Source organism: Nicotiana sylvestris, chromosome 12 (genome assembly GCF_000393655.2).
Source record: "Nicotiana sylvestris chromosome 12, ASM39365v2, whole genome shotgun sequence".
NCBI classification, from domain to species: domain Eukaryota; kingdom Viridiplantae; phylum Streptophyta; class Magnoliopsida; order Solanales; family Solanaceae; genus Nicotiana; species Nicotiana sylvestris.
Window position 1 is genome coordinate 156,718,216 of NC_091068.1, and position 17,462 is coordinate 156,735,677.

Here is a 17,462-nt window from a genome sequence, read left to right on the forward strand (position 1 = left end):
GCTCTTTTTTGATCTCCGGTGGCCTGCTCCGGGTATATCCCCATCTTGAGGTACTCCTTTATGTCATTAAACCATGGCTTGCCATCCACTTCCTCCTCTACTGCGTTGCAATAAGCATGCTGATCACGAACCTGAATGTGCAATGGGTCAACATGAATTTTATCGGGGTGGTGTAGCATTGATGCTAAGATGGCCAATGCATCTGCAACCTCATTGTGAACTCTTGGGATGTGTCTGAATTCCACTGATTGAAATCGCTTGCTCAGATCGTGCAAACATTGTCGATATGGTATGAGTTTCAAATCCCGTGTTTCCCACTCACCCTGAATCTGATGCACCAGGAGGTCCGAGTCTCCCAAGACCAAAACGTCCTGGACATCCATGTCTGCAGCTCGTCGCAGACCCAAAATGCATGCTTCATACTCGGCCATGTTGTTGGTATAATAGAAACGTAGGTGAGCTGTAACAGGATAGTGACGTCCTATTTCAGAAATGAGTACTGCTCCTATTCCAACCCCTTTCGCGTTTGCGGCTCCATCAAAGAAAAGCTTCCAACTTGGTTCCTCGGGTAATTCCAGCTCACCTATATACATTACTTCCTCGTCCGGAAAATACGTCCTCAAAGACTCGTATTCTTCATCAACGGGATTCTTAGCCAAGTAATCGGCCAGTGCTTGGGCTTTCATGGCCGTCCTAGTCACATAGACGATATCAAACTCTGTGAGCAAAATTTGCCATTTTGCTAACCTCCCTGTAGGCATAGGTTTCTGGAAAATGTACTCCAAACGGGAAATGAGATAAGTAGTATATGAGGATAAATAGTGCTTCAACTTCTGAGCCACCCAAGTTAGGGTGCAACATGTCCTCTCGAGTTGAGTGTACTTGACCTCATATACTGTAAACTTCTTGCTAAGATAATAAATGGCTTGCTCCTTCCTTCATGTAATGTCGTGTTGCCCCAACACGCAACCAAACGAATTCTCCAGGACCGTCAGATAAAGAATTAATGGTCTCCCCGGCTTAGGTGGGACCAACACAGGTGGATTTGACAGATACCCTTTGATCTGGTCGAAGGATTTTTGACACTCCGCCGTCCAGTCTACCGCAACATCTTTTTTCAGCAGCCGAAATATGGGTTCACAAGTCGCCGTGAGTTGAGCGATGAACCTGCTGATATAATTTAGTCTTCCCAACAGACTCATTACCTCCGTTTTGTTCTTTGGCGGTGACAAATCCTGGATGGATTTGATCTTGGACGGATCCAACTCAATACCCCGTCGACTGACGATGAATCCTAACAGCTTTCCTAATGGAACCCCAAAGGCGCATTTGGCCGGGTTGAGCTTAATATCATACCTTCGCAGTCTTTGAAAGAACTTCCTTAGGTCTGCTACATGGTCTTTTTGACACCAGGACTTTATGATCACATCATCTATGTACACTTCAATTTCTTTGTGTATCATGTCATGAAACACAGTAGTCATTGATCTCATGTACATTGCCCCAGCATTCTTCAATCCGAATGAAATTATCCGGTAGCAGTAAGTTCCCCATGGCGTAATGAAAGCCGTATTTTCCGCATCTTCTTCGTCCATTAAGATCTGATGATATCCTGCATAGCAGTCCACGAAGGATCCGATCTCGTGCCCAGCGCAATTATCGATCAAGATATGGATGTTGGGCAATGGAAAATTATCCTTAGGACTTGCCTTGTTGAGATTGCGCTAGTCGACACATACCCTGATTTTCCCATCCTTCTTCGACACTGGTACCACATTGGCCAACCAATCGGGATATCGAGTGACCCGAATAACTTTTGCCTGCAGCTGTTTGGTCACTTCCTCTTTGATCTTCACACTCATATCCGTCTTAAACTTCCTCAGTTTTGCTTGACCGGAGGGTATGCCGGGTCAGTGGGCAATTTGTGAACCACTAGATCGGTGCTTAATCCCGGCATATCATCATATGACCACGCAAAAACATCTTTGAACTCAATGAGGGCTTTGATTAATTCCTCCATGATGTTTGGCTCAATGTGGATGCTGATTTTCGTTTCTCTAACATTGTCTGCATCCCCTAGATTGACAGCTTCGGTATCATTCAGATTAGGCTTGAGTTTCTCTTCGAACTGGCACAATTCTCGGTTTATTTCTTCGAAGGCTTCATCTTCGTCATATTCGGACTCATCATCATAACCGATCTCGTGTATAATTAAGTCGGAGTCAGATTGATTTATTAGACTAGGTTGAAGATCCGTTGTGCATGCCATGTCATTAGAACCAGTAAAAAGAGAACTTTTCAGAAAGAGAAAAGAACAAAACAAAATTAAAACAAGACAAGAAAAGAGAATTTTATTAAAAATGCAGGATAACAGGGTTCACACTTTACAAAATAAAATGGGATTTGGATTACACCCTGAAATAATCCGAAAAAACAAGAAAGAAAAATCAAAGCCTACTACCAGGACTCCCCTCGGGTAGGAAGAGGAGTAACCGTCCAATTGTTGGTATTGGCCTCAGGCCCCACAAACTACATGTCTTCTCTGCTGGAACCCTCTCCAACTTCTATCACATGGACATCAGCAAACAGCCTTTCGAAGCTCTGATTCAAATCCCCGTCCATCCCAATCAATGGTCCGATAATTTTCGGGACCGGTGACCCCTTGGCACTTGCTCTAATAAAGGATCTGGAGAGACACGGAATTGGTTTGGGAAGAACCCAAACTTTCTTCTTCATTTTCCGCGCTCGCTTTACCTCTGTCGTAGTAGGTTTGAACCCCAGTCCAAAGGTCTCTAAATTTTTAGGCAAAGAGACAGGTTGAACAATCCCCTGAAGCTCATCCCCCAGGCCTTTTCCTGGAACAAACCCATTACCCAGCATCTCTGAAACCATCATGACGGTTGCGGAAGCTACCCTGGGGTGTGGAATGCTTTCACCCTCGGGAATCTTGTTTGCTGACACTGCATCAAAAATCTGGTAAACCCAGGGACCTTTGTCATCATTGGTTTCTATGAAGGGCACAATTGCGCCTCCCCTAGTGTACGCAGTGTCTTCTCCATGCAGCACGACATCTTGTCTGTCCCATTCAAACTTGACCATTTGATGCAAGGTGGATGGCACCGCTTTGGCCGCGTGGATCCACGGTCATCCCAACAACAGGTTATAAGATACCGCGACATCCAATACCTGAAACTCCATAGTAAACTTAACCGGGCCGATGGTTAACTCAAGTATAATATCCCCCACGGTGTTCGTTCCACTTCCGTCAAATCCTCGGACGCAAATGCTGTTCTTGTGGATTCTACCATGGTCAATCTTCAACTGGTTCAGGGTGGATAATGGAAAAATATTGGCACTTGAGCCGTTATCCACCAACACCCGAGTAACTGCCGAATCTTCACATTTGACAGTCAAGTAGAGAGCTTTATTATGTTCCGTGCCTTCCACTAGCAGATCATCATCAGAGAACGTTACCCTGTTTACCTCAAAAATTTTGTTGGCAATCGTTTCAAGGTGGTTTACTGAAATTTTATTGGGCACATGAGCTTCATTCAGTATCTTTCATCAGGGCCCGGTGATGTTCATCCGAATGGATCAGTAGTGATAACAACGAGATCTGGGCTGGTGTTTTCTTCAATTGTTCGACAACGGAATAATCCTGCACTTTCATCTTTTTCAAGAATACCTCCGCCTCTTCTTCTGACACGAGTTTCTTTGTTACTGCTGGGTTGGACCTTCTCAACTCCACGGGAGCAAAACACCGTCCCGACCGAGTCAGTCCCTGCGCCTCACAGCTATCCTCCTCCACTTGCTTTCCCTTGTACATTACCACTGCCTTTTCATACTTCCAAGGCACAGCCTTGCTATCAATCACTGGCAATTGGACCACCGGCTTTATAATGACTAGTTCCCTGCAGACCCCCTTCACAACAACTACGGGCGCAGATGATGCTCCCGATACTACCAATTTGGTTGGCTCGGGTTTCCTTGTTGCAGTGGATGGACTCTTCCCTAATATCACCACTGGCTTGACATCTTCCCTCTTCAACTGTACCCCTGCTTCCCCACCGGTTGGCTTTTCTCTCGGAGTGTCACGGATCATCATCAATGTCTGTGAGGGTTTCTTGGGTTCCCCTCCTTTGTGCATCAGCTCGATCATGTGAGCTTTGTGGTGCACTGGCAATGGGTTCTGGTTGATGTTGGGTGCCTCCGTCGTCTAGACCTCGATCTTGTTGGCATCAATAAGATCTTGTATTGCATGCCTCAACCTCCAACATTTTTCGGTATCATGCCCTAGCATTCCTGAGCAGTACTCACAGCTTATCGATCGGTCCAAATTTTGGGGTGGGGGGTTTGGCCCCCTAGGCTCGACAGGACTCAACAAACCTAACTGCCTCAATTTGTGGAACAAGGCGGTATAGGTTTCTCCCAATTCAGTAAAGGCTATTTGTCTCTGTAGCCTTTCATTTTTAGAAGCTTGATTTCCACGGAAACCTGCCCCTGGAGGGTTCCTGTAGGCCCTTGGTGGAGGATAGGCATTTTGGGGTGGTGGGTATGTGTTCTGCGGAGGTGGATAGGTGTTCTGTGGAGGTGCATATGCATTTTGGGGAGCCGGCGCGTGCCATTGCGGGCGAACCGGAGGCTAAGTGTATGTTTGGGCTTGGTGTACGGAGAAGTGTGCTTCTTGAGGTGAATAGTAGTGTTGTGGTGTGTTATAAGGGGAATATGGATAGTTTGGATGGTGGGGTCTGGGTTGGTTGCAGTATGGTTTGCTGGATCTGGACCAGTTGCCTGACTTAACCATGGCAACTTCTTCTTTCTTTTTCCTCCCCAGCGCACCTCTCGTGCCGCTCTGAATAGCCTGGGTTGTTGCCTTAAGCGCCGAGTAATTCAGGATTTTATCGGACCTCAGACCCTCCTCTATCATAACCCCTATCTTTACTACTTCATTGAAGGATTTTCCAACTGTTGTCACCAAGTGACCAAAGTAAGTTGGGTCCAGCGTTTGTAGGAAGTAGTCCACCATTTCCCCCTCTCTCATGGGAGGATCAACCCTGGCTGCCTGTTCTCTCCAGCGGAAACCAAACTCATGAAAGCTTTCCCCAGGCTTCTTTCCGGTCCTCAGTAATGTGAGACGGTCAGGGACTATCTCAAGATTGTACTGAAAGTGACCCGCGAAAGCCTGTGCTAGATCATCCCAAGTGTACCATCTGCTAGGATCTTGCCTGGTATACCATTCCAATGCCGATCCACTTAAGCTTTGACCAAAGTAATCTATTAGTAGCTCATCTTTGCCGCCTGCTCCTCTCATTTTGCTACAAAAGCCCCGCAAATGTGCCATAGGGTCACCGTGCCCTTCATATAAGTCAAACTTAGGCATCTTGAACCCTGCCGGGAGTTGGACGTTCGGGAAAGGGCATAGATCCTTGTAGGCCACGCTGACCTAGTTGCCCAATCCATGCATGCTCCTGAAGGATTGCTCCAGGCTTTTGAACTTCCTCATTACCTCATCCTGCTCTGGAACCTTAACCGGCTTTTCAATCTCCGCCGGGACCTCCAAGTGTGGATTATAGGTATGGGGTTCTGGTGCATTGAATGTGGGTTCAGGGGGATAGTACTGCGCATCGTGAGCCTGAAACAACGGCTCACTAGTTGATCTTTGCAGCGTGGCTGGTGTGGGTCCCATAAAAGCGGGAACATTTGGTGGTGGGAAATGTTGATGAGGTGGTGGAGCTTGGGAATCATAGGGGCTTCTTCCCTGATAATAGGGGTGATTCGGGAGGCTTGTTGAAGGGCCAGGGTGAGGGTATTCTGGCATATGCCCTAGTGTAAGAGTAACGGGTGGTTCAAGGCTCTTTTGTACTTTAGCCAAGGCTAACTGCATCGCATTCATCTCCAATCCCATCATCTCTATCTTTTCCATTGCCTCTTTCACCAACTGGCTTACTGGCCTTTCTTCCTCGACACTGTTTTCTGAAGTAGTCATGATTATTGGTGCATGTCCTTTGGATCTGGTTTGATAATGATGTGATGCCAGAACGCTTTAACAACTAACTTTCTGGAATTCAGAAAACAACAAACTTGTTAGCGTTAGAGTTTAACAGATTTGGTAATTACACGTTGGGGATGCAATGCTCCTAAGCAGTTAACCATTTCTAACATGTTTTTGCTTCAACCGCATGCGTCATCCCGGCTTGCTTTATTTATGCCTTTAAAGTGTTTTGGGAACCCTCTATTATTTGTCCTTTCTTCTTTCTTTTTTTTTTTTTTCTTTTTCCTTTTTTTAGTGGTGGTCGAATCTTATATGATTGCCTACGTATCACGTCCCCGCGTGAATCAGACCGGGCGTAGTTCTACCACAAATGTGAAAAATAAAGATATTATTTCAAACTTTAACTTTTATTACCAAACATTACCAAGCAACAACATTCTTGAAGAGAAAATTTGAAACACCTCATAGCCTTTAACCAAGTATTGATTACAGCTGACAAACGGACTCCAAAGTACAGAAAATACAAACTTCAAAGTGCTTAACATGACTCGATAGACAAATTCATAAAGACAACAAACTCACAAAGACAGCAAACAACAGGTTCAAACTAAGGATGCATTAAAGCCTTTAGTTTGGGTGCCCGCGAGGCATCGTTCGGCTTTTTCGCGGGCTTTGGTGCAAGACCCTTTCGTAAGCTCTTCAAGTCATCCATGATATGGTGGACGTAACCCATGATGGAGGAGAAGAGGGTATCTCGGGGCATTTGCTCACATGTTAGGCACCTCATGTAGATGTAATGCCCAATCTCATCAATCCTTCCCCGGATGTTATCCCTTTCTGCGAACAGTTGCTCTATTTGTCGGTTCTTTAACCCCGACACTTGAGCATTGTCGGCGAGTCGATCTTGGAATCTTTCCATCTGTTCCTCCATTCTGGCCATCAGATTATAACAGCGTTCTCTGTCTGTTCGGGCATCTCGGGATTGTTTAAAGTCCCGCTCCTGGAGACTGGAATTGGTTTCCCTTAATATCCCAATGCTCATTTCGTAATCCCTCATGACTTGTTGCAGGTGCTTCCTCCGTGCCATTGTACCTTTTTCCCATCTGACCCGCATCCTTGCTAAGCAATCCTCAGATCTTTCCAAACCTTCTCGGCTTTTGCTGACTTGATTTCTCAACTCTGCTATCAACCTTTCATTAGAGCGACGTTTCTGTCGGTCGTTATTACTCTTACTGAATTGGCGAATTCGGGCCCTCAGTGCCTGGTTTTCTTTGGTCAATTTATTCCTTTCACCTTGCTCCGAGGTAACTTGCACACTGTTCTCAAATTTGAGCCTTTCAACTTGTTGCTCCAGCTTCCCGATTTCAGCCCGGTAACCTTCTTCTCTTGCCAACCAGCCCCACTTCTCTTGCGAATCATCCGTAAATTGTTGTACATGAGCTCTTTTATCAGGTCTCTGATGAATCTGGAACCTTTTACCGAACCAAGCATTGTATTTTGGGTCTACCTCACCCTTAGCCAATTCTCGAACCATAGTCTTGGGCTCCAGGAATCTACATTCGTGCCACAACTTTCTAATTTTTCCTTCGAGGAATACGACTCCTGGGCTCAACTCAATGGCGTGCTTGCTTAGATCCTCATCAGTGGGAATTACCTGAAATCTTCCTAGCTGGCGCAATACCCGATGAGGAGCATATGGTTGGATACTGCGAACTCCCATCAAAAGAATATGACATTCCTCGGCCGACATGTATATTACCTCAGTATCAGGAAACCACCCAAATGCCCATTCAATTTGGTCGGCCGTCATTGAACTTAATCGTGCAAGCCATGCTTCGACACCTTCGGGGAATACAATGCCTATCATCCGTTTCTCAAAACCACTGATACAGTTTTTTCCGATCAACCCGTGATTCATGTATCCTACTCGGTGACAGAGGTGTTCTTGCATCCACAGCTGGAGTAATAAATTGCATCCCTGGAAGAAATTGCCTCCCTCTCGGCATATAGTCAAGGCTCGGTAGATTTCGGACAAAACTTGAGGGACCACAGTACTGTTATTTTTTTTGATTGCAACATCAGCCATCCCTACAAGGCCTATCTCTATTTTCTTATCTTTGCGTGGACAAACCATGATTCCCAAGAAGGCTGTTATGAATGCCAAAGTACGTATTGCCTCCCACTTGTTTCTGTCCCCACCATGAGTTAGTCCAAGGTTCGGTTCTTCGAAACCCTGAGGAGTACCATACCGTTGATATAAGAATTGAAGATCACAATAACCTTTCGACAAATCATCATCTTGCACCTTCCGATTAATGTGTAGCAAATTCAAAAACCCATGTGGAGACACTGGTCTAGGTGAAAGCAAATATTGCCCCCTCAATTTTCCATCCAAACCTGCATAACCCGCAATCTCCTCTAATGTAGGTGTAAGCTCAAAGTCTGCAAAGCGGAATACATTACGGGTTGGATCCCATAATGGTATTAAAGCTTTAATGTCGTCTGTCCTTGGCTTGATATCTAACAGACTGACGAGGCCTCCCAAAATTCTTTCCACTATTTTTTTACTATCATTTCCCAAATCATTCCACCACATGTGGAGCTGTAGAGGGACCTTGCTAAAGACTGAGAACGGTTCAATTTGATTTGTACTCATCCTGCACATTTATTAAGGTGATTAAGAAAAAAGAGAGACTTTTATTCGACTCAAAAATAAAACTATTTATATGTTGTTTTGTGTGTTTTCAAATTGGGAAAATAAAAAACTCGATTTTCAAACACGGCCTTTCAGTACTCCGGAAGCGAAGATTTTAAGGCTGTGTAGTCTACCGGTCAAAATTCTAAAAAGAATGACCCAAGTGGCCGTTTATGCAAAGTCAATCTTCCGGTGTTCCTTTAGAGAACATTCGGCTATTTATGACAAAAACGGCATCGCCCGACTTATTTATGATGACTATTAAAATTTTGGCATTTTCGGACTATATTACGTAAAAGGGAGGCTAGACCCGATAAGGGTTGCCTACGTATCTCACATCCGGTGAAAATCAAACCAGCGTAGTTCGGGCGAATTAACCGAACTATTTTAAAATAGGACTCTTTTTAGTTTTCATTTTTGGCATTTCATAAGCAAAAATAAAAAAACTACTTTTAAAAGCAAGACCCTTTTTTTCCCTCTTTTTCAACAGACAACCTATTTTCCAATTAAAATAAAAAACTCCTTTTTTTTTCAACAAACAATATAACAACCTATTTTTCGAACTAAAAAAAAGCGACTCTTTTTCCTTTTCTTTTCAGCAAACAATTTCCAAAAATGAATCACTCTTTTTTTCCTATTTTCCTTTGCTTTTTTTTTTTAGTAAAACAAACCATTAAAAATAAAACATTTTTTTTCCAGAGTTTCGACAGTACTTGGACATTGGTTTTTTTCAAAACAATCAGTTAACTCTCCAACTGCTCTTTTTCTTTTTCTTTTTTTCTTAATTTTCTAACATTCCCGAAATTCAAAAACCGGTCAACATCCAGGCCCGAACAAATAAATGCACAGAAAACAATTAGGATGCATCAGGATGATCTTTTCGTTTCAGGTTGCTAGCCCTAGACGGACCCAACCCCTGTGTTGAGTCCCCTGAGTCAAAATGCACATGATACAAACAAGCGTTCCTACTAGGGATCTGGCATAAGGCTGAGTTATTCTAGGTTCAAAACCTGGGTGTTTGTTCTAGACCTGGCTTACCCGAGCGGACAACTCGAGCCGAGGAGGAGGCGGCAATCCGAGAATATAGAACCTTCACCGGCTTTGCGACTTATCCAAACCTCGTTCTAAATTGGGACTTGACACTAGACAGAAAAGAAGTCGTACACCATACACCCTTCTTCACAATTCAGAAGACTCAGAGAGGAGATGAGTTTTGGCACAGTTTATATACAGTTCACGTAATATCAAAGCGGTAAAAGCAATCAATTAGCACATTAAGCACATATCATGTAACAAAATCAGATAAAGCTAAACACAACAATTTATTCTAAGCTCAATTTCTAACCCTGAACCAGTGGTTCTGGGTTTTCAGTTCCCCAGCGGAGTCGCCAGAGCTGTCACACCTCCTTTTTCCGCCATCGTGCGGGTGACAAGGGAGTTTTTCTAATTAAAGGACAATCAGAACGAGATTTATTATTAGGATTCAGAGTCGCCACTTGGGAGATTAATGGTGTCCCAAGTCACCGGTTGAATCCCGAACCGAGGAAAAAGATGACTCTGTTCACAGTTTGCTAACCAAAAAATCCGGATAAGGAATTCTGTTAACCCGGGAGAAGGTGTTAGGCATTCCCGAGTTCCGTGGTTCTAGCACGGTCGCTCAACTGTTGCATTTAGCTATTATCTGGTTTTTTACATGAATAACCTATGTGCTGATTCTACTTTTTACTGCTTTTATATATACATATTTATTCGAGAAAGTGAACGTCGTTTAAAGTATGATTTCGGATTGCGCCGCATCAAATGAACCCACAATCTTAGGCACACTCTATTCAACATCTTAGGATTTGGATTCGGGCTGCATAAAATGTCCACCCATATTTAGGAATGTAATTTACTAAAGCCACGCCTAAAAATTCTAGCGCGTTATTATCTTTCGGGAGGGCCGTGAAATTCGCTAAACGGCCCTTCCCGACTTCTAAAAATCTTAAACCTTTACTGAGGGCCCCGCAATTTTTTTGCCTTTTATTTGGCGAAGCTCGTCTCATTTATTTTAAAAGGGCAATCCTAAAGTAACTACATTTATATTTTAATTTGTCTCTAAATTTAAAAAAAAAAAATCCTGGTTAATTACATGCTGGAAAAAACCGTAACTTATTTAATTAATAGGTTACAACAGATGCTAACGAAAAATTGTACTCGAACTTGTAAAAATGGAAAATTATTTCGCGCCTTATTCCATAAGATAATATTACTAAAAAAATGGAATTATGTATACAAAAAAAACGTACAAGATTGACTAAACGTTACTACAATTAGCCATTTTTAACTGTGGTAAGGTTAACTAAATGATCAAAGCTATAGACTAATTCATTAACCCTAATGGATCCGCAATTTAACTATACTAAATGCTTATTGAAACTACTCTACATTAGTATAAGTATACTTAATCATAATAAATAAAATTATCGACTACGGCCTTTATTTTTTTTATTTTTTTTGATTTTTTATTGGAACTACAATGTTGACACTACCTAACCACCTTACTTTCACATTTTTAGCAAGTCCACAACCTATCTATGTGAGATTATTTGTAACATGAATTAATGCCAATACTTATGAGATTATAATCACTTAAGAGGATTAATGGAAAATTAGTTTTAACCACCTAAACGAAATACTAATCGGGATTTGACTAAGTACTCTATCTCGTTTGTGGACTACTTGAATATATGCATGGAAACAAACAACTAACTAGAGATATGCTACTAACATGATCTACCCCATTAATCTAACAAAAAAAATTGAAAGGTTCATATTATATTAACGCATGACCATTTATACAATTCCTTCTCTTTTCAGTCCAATTATACAAAAATTAAAATAGTTCATAAAGAAAAACTAAATAGACCAAATTGCCTACTATCTACTTTATTGAAGCGGTTGGATTTCATTATTGCATTTCAACTTCAAAGCTTTATCACTACAAGATTCGAATGTGTACCTGGAATTCGAATTACAATAAGAGAGAAAAGAGGTCAGGAGCAACAATGTACAACAGTAGCACAACAACAGAATACCACAGCAAATAACAACAACAAAAACCAGCAATAACCAATGTAACAATGGTCAGAACCAAACTGAAAACCCCGGAAAGCCTGACTGAAAATCAGTAGTACTAAACGCAATCCATAGAGGCAGTAACAAAGTTCTGATTTCAGTAGTAAAGAAAAGGACCTCACTTTTAGTTTTTAGCTCTCAAAGACTGACTTTTTAGTTTTGAAAAATTAACCTATCTATCACTTTTAAGTTCTGAAAGTTTCTGATGTGTAAATTTTTTCAGTCCCCCTTTCTATATCAACTCCTCCTATTTATAGGCTAGAACTAAAAATTATTTATTCAAAGTTTTTTTTTCACTTTCAGCCTGTATATTCCCTCCATCCCATGCTTATTTTCTGATTTCCCACCCTTAAAGATACCAGACAGGGTGTATTCTGCACTACTAATTCCCTTTTCATTAAATAATTCATTAATTTAATTGTACACTGAATATTCAACTGGCAGACCACTAACACTAAACATTTTATATCTTTTAACACCTAAAAATACCCCTGAAAACCCCCTATTATTATTGCCTTGCCCTGACTCTTAACAATCTGTATTTAAACCTCTCTGATTTACAACTACACCAAATCACTACACAGCTGCAACCAATCCTTAAGTCAAATTCACACAAATGATTCAAGCATCAAAACAGACCAACGAAGTGATTCAGGTTGTACTCGTCCAAACAAAGCAGTCATAAACTAATTATTCGACGAAGTTGTTCAAATCGAATGTAGCTTATACCGCACACTCAGAAGAAAAACTTTGACCAAATAAAAGGTCTTGAAGAAGAAGGAGAACTAATGAACAAGACACGATTACAAAATAACACTTTAAACAAAGAATCAATAATCCGAAAAATAGAATGAACAAGACAAGATTACAACCAACACTTAAAACCAAAAACAATAACAAAAAATAGATCAAAGGAACTAAATAATCTTGAAAGAAAAATCTGAAAATTGAACGAACCCAAGTTGAACTCTGATTTAAACTATTGGAGGTCGAACGGATTGTTTGTGAGTGTTGAAAAGGACGAAGCAGAAGCTGGTCGTTTGGACTGTGGCGGACTAGCTGGAGGGAGACGAGGGTGGTCGTGAGGAGCAGCAGCGGCAGCAGCTGGACTCGCTGCTGCTGATGGCGTCGTGGGCTGGTGTTGGGTAGTGTCGTTATGACGGGGTGGTGGTCGACGTGAAGCAGTGGTCGACGGAGAAGGCTCGACGTGAGGGAGCTGGAGTGGACGTGAAGGTGATGGCGGAGAGGGGAAAACGACTGGACGTCGAGCAGCTGGAGGTGGCAGTGATGGCTGCTGCTCGTCGTAGGCGAGCAGCTGAGCTCGTTTGGTCGTCCATGGCTGTTTCGCGAAAGGAGAAGGAGCAGCGGTCATGGCTGTTTCGTGAAGGAAAAGAAACAACGTTTATGGAAGAGAAGAGGTTGTATGGCGACTTGAAGACGAGGATGACGGCTGTAGATGATTAGGTTTTTTTTTTTAGGGTTTCTTCTTCTTGAAGAAGAAGAAGGAGGTGAAGCTTCTCAATGTGATATCCAAATATGTTCCCAAATAATGAAAGATACGGCTGATGCATAAGTGTATGGTTTGGGTATTTGGGTTGTGGACCAAGTAGGGTATGAGTCATGGGTGTGGGCCTGGTATTGTTTTGGGTTGGGTAGAAGTGTTTTGGGCCTATTTTTAATTCCGAAAATTGGCCCAATCCGAGTTTGTTCTTCTTATTTTTTGTTTCTCTTTTCTTTTAATTGATAAAACTAAAATTCTAAATTGAATTATAAACTAAATTAACTCCAAAAATACTAATTAAACTCCTAACAACAATTATTATACACAATTAAACACCAATTAAAATAAAATTGCACAATTTGACATTAAATGCTAACAACGCAAAAAATTCCTATTTTTGTGATTTTCATTTTTGTAAAACAAACTTAATTACCCCTAATGGTAAACTTGAATCCTAAATGCAAAATGCCACATATTTTTGTATTTTTTATTAATTTAACAAATGGACATGCACATACAAAAAAAAAATGCAAATAATACATGGAAAATAACATCAAATTCACAACAATTGCAAACAATAAAAAAAAATATTTTATTTTAAATTTTTGAGAGTAATATATATAAGGCAAAAATCACATGCTCAGTTATGGCCTATGGGTCTTGTTTGGGGGGTTACCTCACGTGGCTCTGATCACAAAGCTCAATAAAAAATGCAGTAATTTTTTATTCCCTGTGAATGTATCAGGGAGAAGTGGTCATGTGGCTAAATAACCTCACCCATCCCTATAAAGTTATTGTTTGGCTTGTTCTGATAATATTACTAATGCATCGGGAATAGCTAGCCGTACAACGGACTTTCATAACAGTACTATGTGATGAGAGGACCCGAATATCAATATCACCATGCGGACACCATGTGACCTCCACGCTTCACTATAAATAGGCTTTTGTTACTTCTAAGACTTTTGCTGATGTACTGGCTTAGAGTTTTTGAACAATGTTAATACTATATGCGCAAGGATTTACAATGATATAAATTTTATTGTGCAACCTCATATGTACTTGCCTAGGTTTCTGAGAATGGTAATTAGTTTGACTGCGCGAGACTTCACAGTCGATAGGATTTAGTTGTAAACTTTTAAGTTCCATTCACGGATATCTTAAATGGAGAAGTAAAACCGGATAAGTGCTTTGCAGGTATTGAAGGAGTAGGTAAACTCGTCTGAATAAGGAGATTTTAGCAGGGACGGGCAAAAAAGGAAGAGTTTTAACCAAGTCAGACAATGGTATGGAAAGTGTAAAATAGGCAACCATTCTGTTAGCATGATTAAATGCCTTGAGATTCTCGTGACAACTTTTTGAACTTCGTTAACTCCCTGGTACTAGAATAGTCTTTTTGTAATTGAGCTAACAGTAACTTTTGTATTATTATGCATCTTCTTGATGCCAGCAATGAAATCTATTATTACTTCATCAAAAAAAAATGTCTTGAGATGAAGTCACTATTTGGCGAGTGTAAAATACTCCTTTTTAATTTTTGCACTCCTATTATATCTTTTCCCTTTTGGTGTAAATGCTGCATGATTCCTATGACTATATGACTTCTTACAAATTTTTCACTCTGCAGGATTTTTGTTGCAGCTGATTACATGCAAGTGACTTGGAAATGTAAATCCGTTACTTACTCTTTTAGTAATAATAGTGGGGAATCAGGATAGTGATGATGCTGAAAAGCAATGTATTGGCTTAAACAACACTGATATTACAAGAAAATATATCCAAATGTCCTGGTAAAGTTGGGAAAGTGTAATCTATGAACTAGTAAACTTCTATCCTACAATATACTGATGGTACAGATTGAAGAACTAGACTTGTAATCCTCCTTTATTAATTAGTAGTGCCATTCAAGGGAGCAGTGACACGTAGAAATGTAGTCTCACTACATGGGATAGCAAGGCCCCCCGTTGTATAATCAAATCTGTATTCTTCCTCTGCATGCCTCAACAATTCTTGAAACAAAGGATGCTTCAAACAAGAGATGGGTACCACGAATTGGTGCTTATTATTATGGCTCTCTCCAACATAAACTGCCATGTGACCCTTGGGAACATCTGCCAACTTTGATGAAGTGTTTGCAGTTGATCTTTGGTGGAGAAAAATGCTGTGTTTAGCATGATCAAAGATTGTCTTCAGATGAATCCTCATGTCGTTGAACGTCTCTTCAACGTTTAGCTGGTAAGAATGCTGCAAGAAATTGAAAACTAGCTTTAAGTGTATGTAGTGTGAAGAAATAGGCTTATGGTTTTTGCAAATGAGTTGGCTGACTTATATTCTTATATATAGGGATTGGCTTTAGTAGTAACCAAATAGTGTGGGACCAAACTTCACCCTAACAAAACATCCTCAACTTGATGCTGTAAGATAGAAGAATTTTCTTTTGATTTAACAATACATATATGGCCTAGCACATAGTTTTCCTGCTCATAACCGCGTATCTCTACGTAGACTCAGTTGTCTCGTCAATTTTTTTTTTCCTTCTATTTGATAATTTATTGTTTTTGCTACTCTTATCTTTTCAGATTTCTGATTTAATCATGAGTCATATTTGGGGCCTTTGTTGTTTTGTTGTAGTACTGGAATGCAACCATTTTCTCTCATCTGCTTCTCTAATTTCTATAAATAATATGAAGTTTTGATATATCAAAAGGTTTTGAGAAGACTAAGAAGTCAACCAGATGAGATTGTTGACTGCAATCCTAACCTTCCAACAACATTTTTAAGCAGATCACACATTAGTGTCTTGGTCCTGGGACCAAGCATAGCCCACTGCGTAGAAATATCAAATTATATTTTGTTTGATTAACAGTATAAATGTAGTAAAGAGGCAGGATTCACTATGAGAAAGCAGTATTACTCAGGAGCATGGTTAATAAATTCCTGGTAGAGAAGGAGTATAGAAGTTGAAAAAGGTGGTACAAATGGTATCTATTGTTTCCGTTCGCCTATTAACTATATGCAAACTATCTATGTATTTAGCTTCAGAATTTTAGATCACTGCTCTATCTTCCTCATTCAGTACTTGTACCAAAATAACGCTTCAGAATACATTGGTGATGAAGCTAGCAGTGACCCTCGGCTTATTTTACAACTCCACTCGCACACAGTTTTCTATTTCAGGCACTGTGGAATATCTCTTTTTTGGCCCTCAATGATTCAATCAAGATTGGTTCATTTCTTGCTGTCACAATGAATAATTTGTTGGTCATCTTGAAATGTCTGTCCTACCAATTTGCGCTTATCCTTTTTAAAAGTTCTTCTCAAGAGCACATGTCCTATAGGTACAGGTACAGGTACAGGTACATGTGATTCTGAGGTCGTTATAAATTATCCAGACACTATTTTTATGCAGGTTGCTATATGCATCCAATATTCAATCATTGATTCTGACATATAAAAAACTATTAATTTGATTACAATTTTAAGCCTATATTAAGTATCTTAAGATTATTTGATGCTGATATTAATACAAGGATATCCTTGGTGTTGGTTTTTCGGCTAGGTTTATTCTACCTGAAATTTGTTCATGTTACTGGGGTCTCTTTCTACATTTACTTCTTTGAATACTAAAACTCTTTATGCAAGCAATTCAAGCTAATGGTGTGCTTGATCTGGTTGTTCTATTAACTTCTATCTTATTTGCTATCTTTGCCCTGTGTAGCATGTGACAAGAAGAACTTTTTCTTAATCTAATAAGTCTTTCATCAATCTATTATCTCTCTCTGATTCAGTTAGCTTTTTCTGGAAAGCAGAGAAGATCTTAAATTCTAATTCAGTTACAGCACTAAATGTGAGCGCATCAGCTCCAATTTTAGTGGGCAATACTTGTGCTTGTGGATAAAACAGATTTCCCGGTGGATTAGTCGAGGTGTACACAAGATGTCTAGGCACCACAATTGTAATAAAAAAGATACATAAACATTTCACAGATAAAGAATTTGGCTATCCGTCATCTAAAGACAACAAATAATGGTAAAGATTTCATTTATATGCTTTGCTTGAAGGCTGTTTACATACGTTTACAACTCTTGCCTAGTAAGATGAAACTAAAATTGAAAATTCTAAGCTACATAAGTTTACGCAAGGAATTGTTAGACCAC

At 40.6% G+C, this 17,462-nt stretch overlaps 1 protein-coding gene across 1 annotated transcript; it reads right to left on the minus strand.

The window, feature by feature from the left end:
• Nucleotides 1–15,192: 15,192 nt before the first annotated feature.
• Nucleotides 15,193–16,890, minus strand: LOC104216904 (auxin-induced protein 15A-like). Its single transcript, XM_009767040.2, has 2 exons — nt 16,876–16,890; nt 15,193–15,549 (listed from the first exon to the last, which is right to left on the minus strand). The coding sequence occupies exons 1-2, from the start codon at nt 16,888–16,890 to the stop codon at nt 15,193–15,195; spliced, it is 372 nt and encodes a 123-aa protein (XP_009765342.2).
• Between the last annotated feature and the right edge of the window lie 572 nt (nt 16,891–17,462).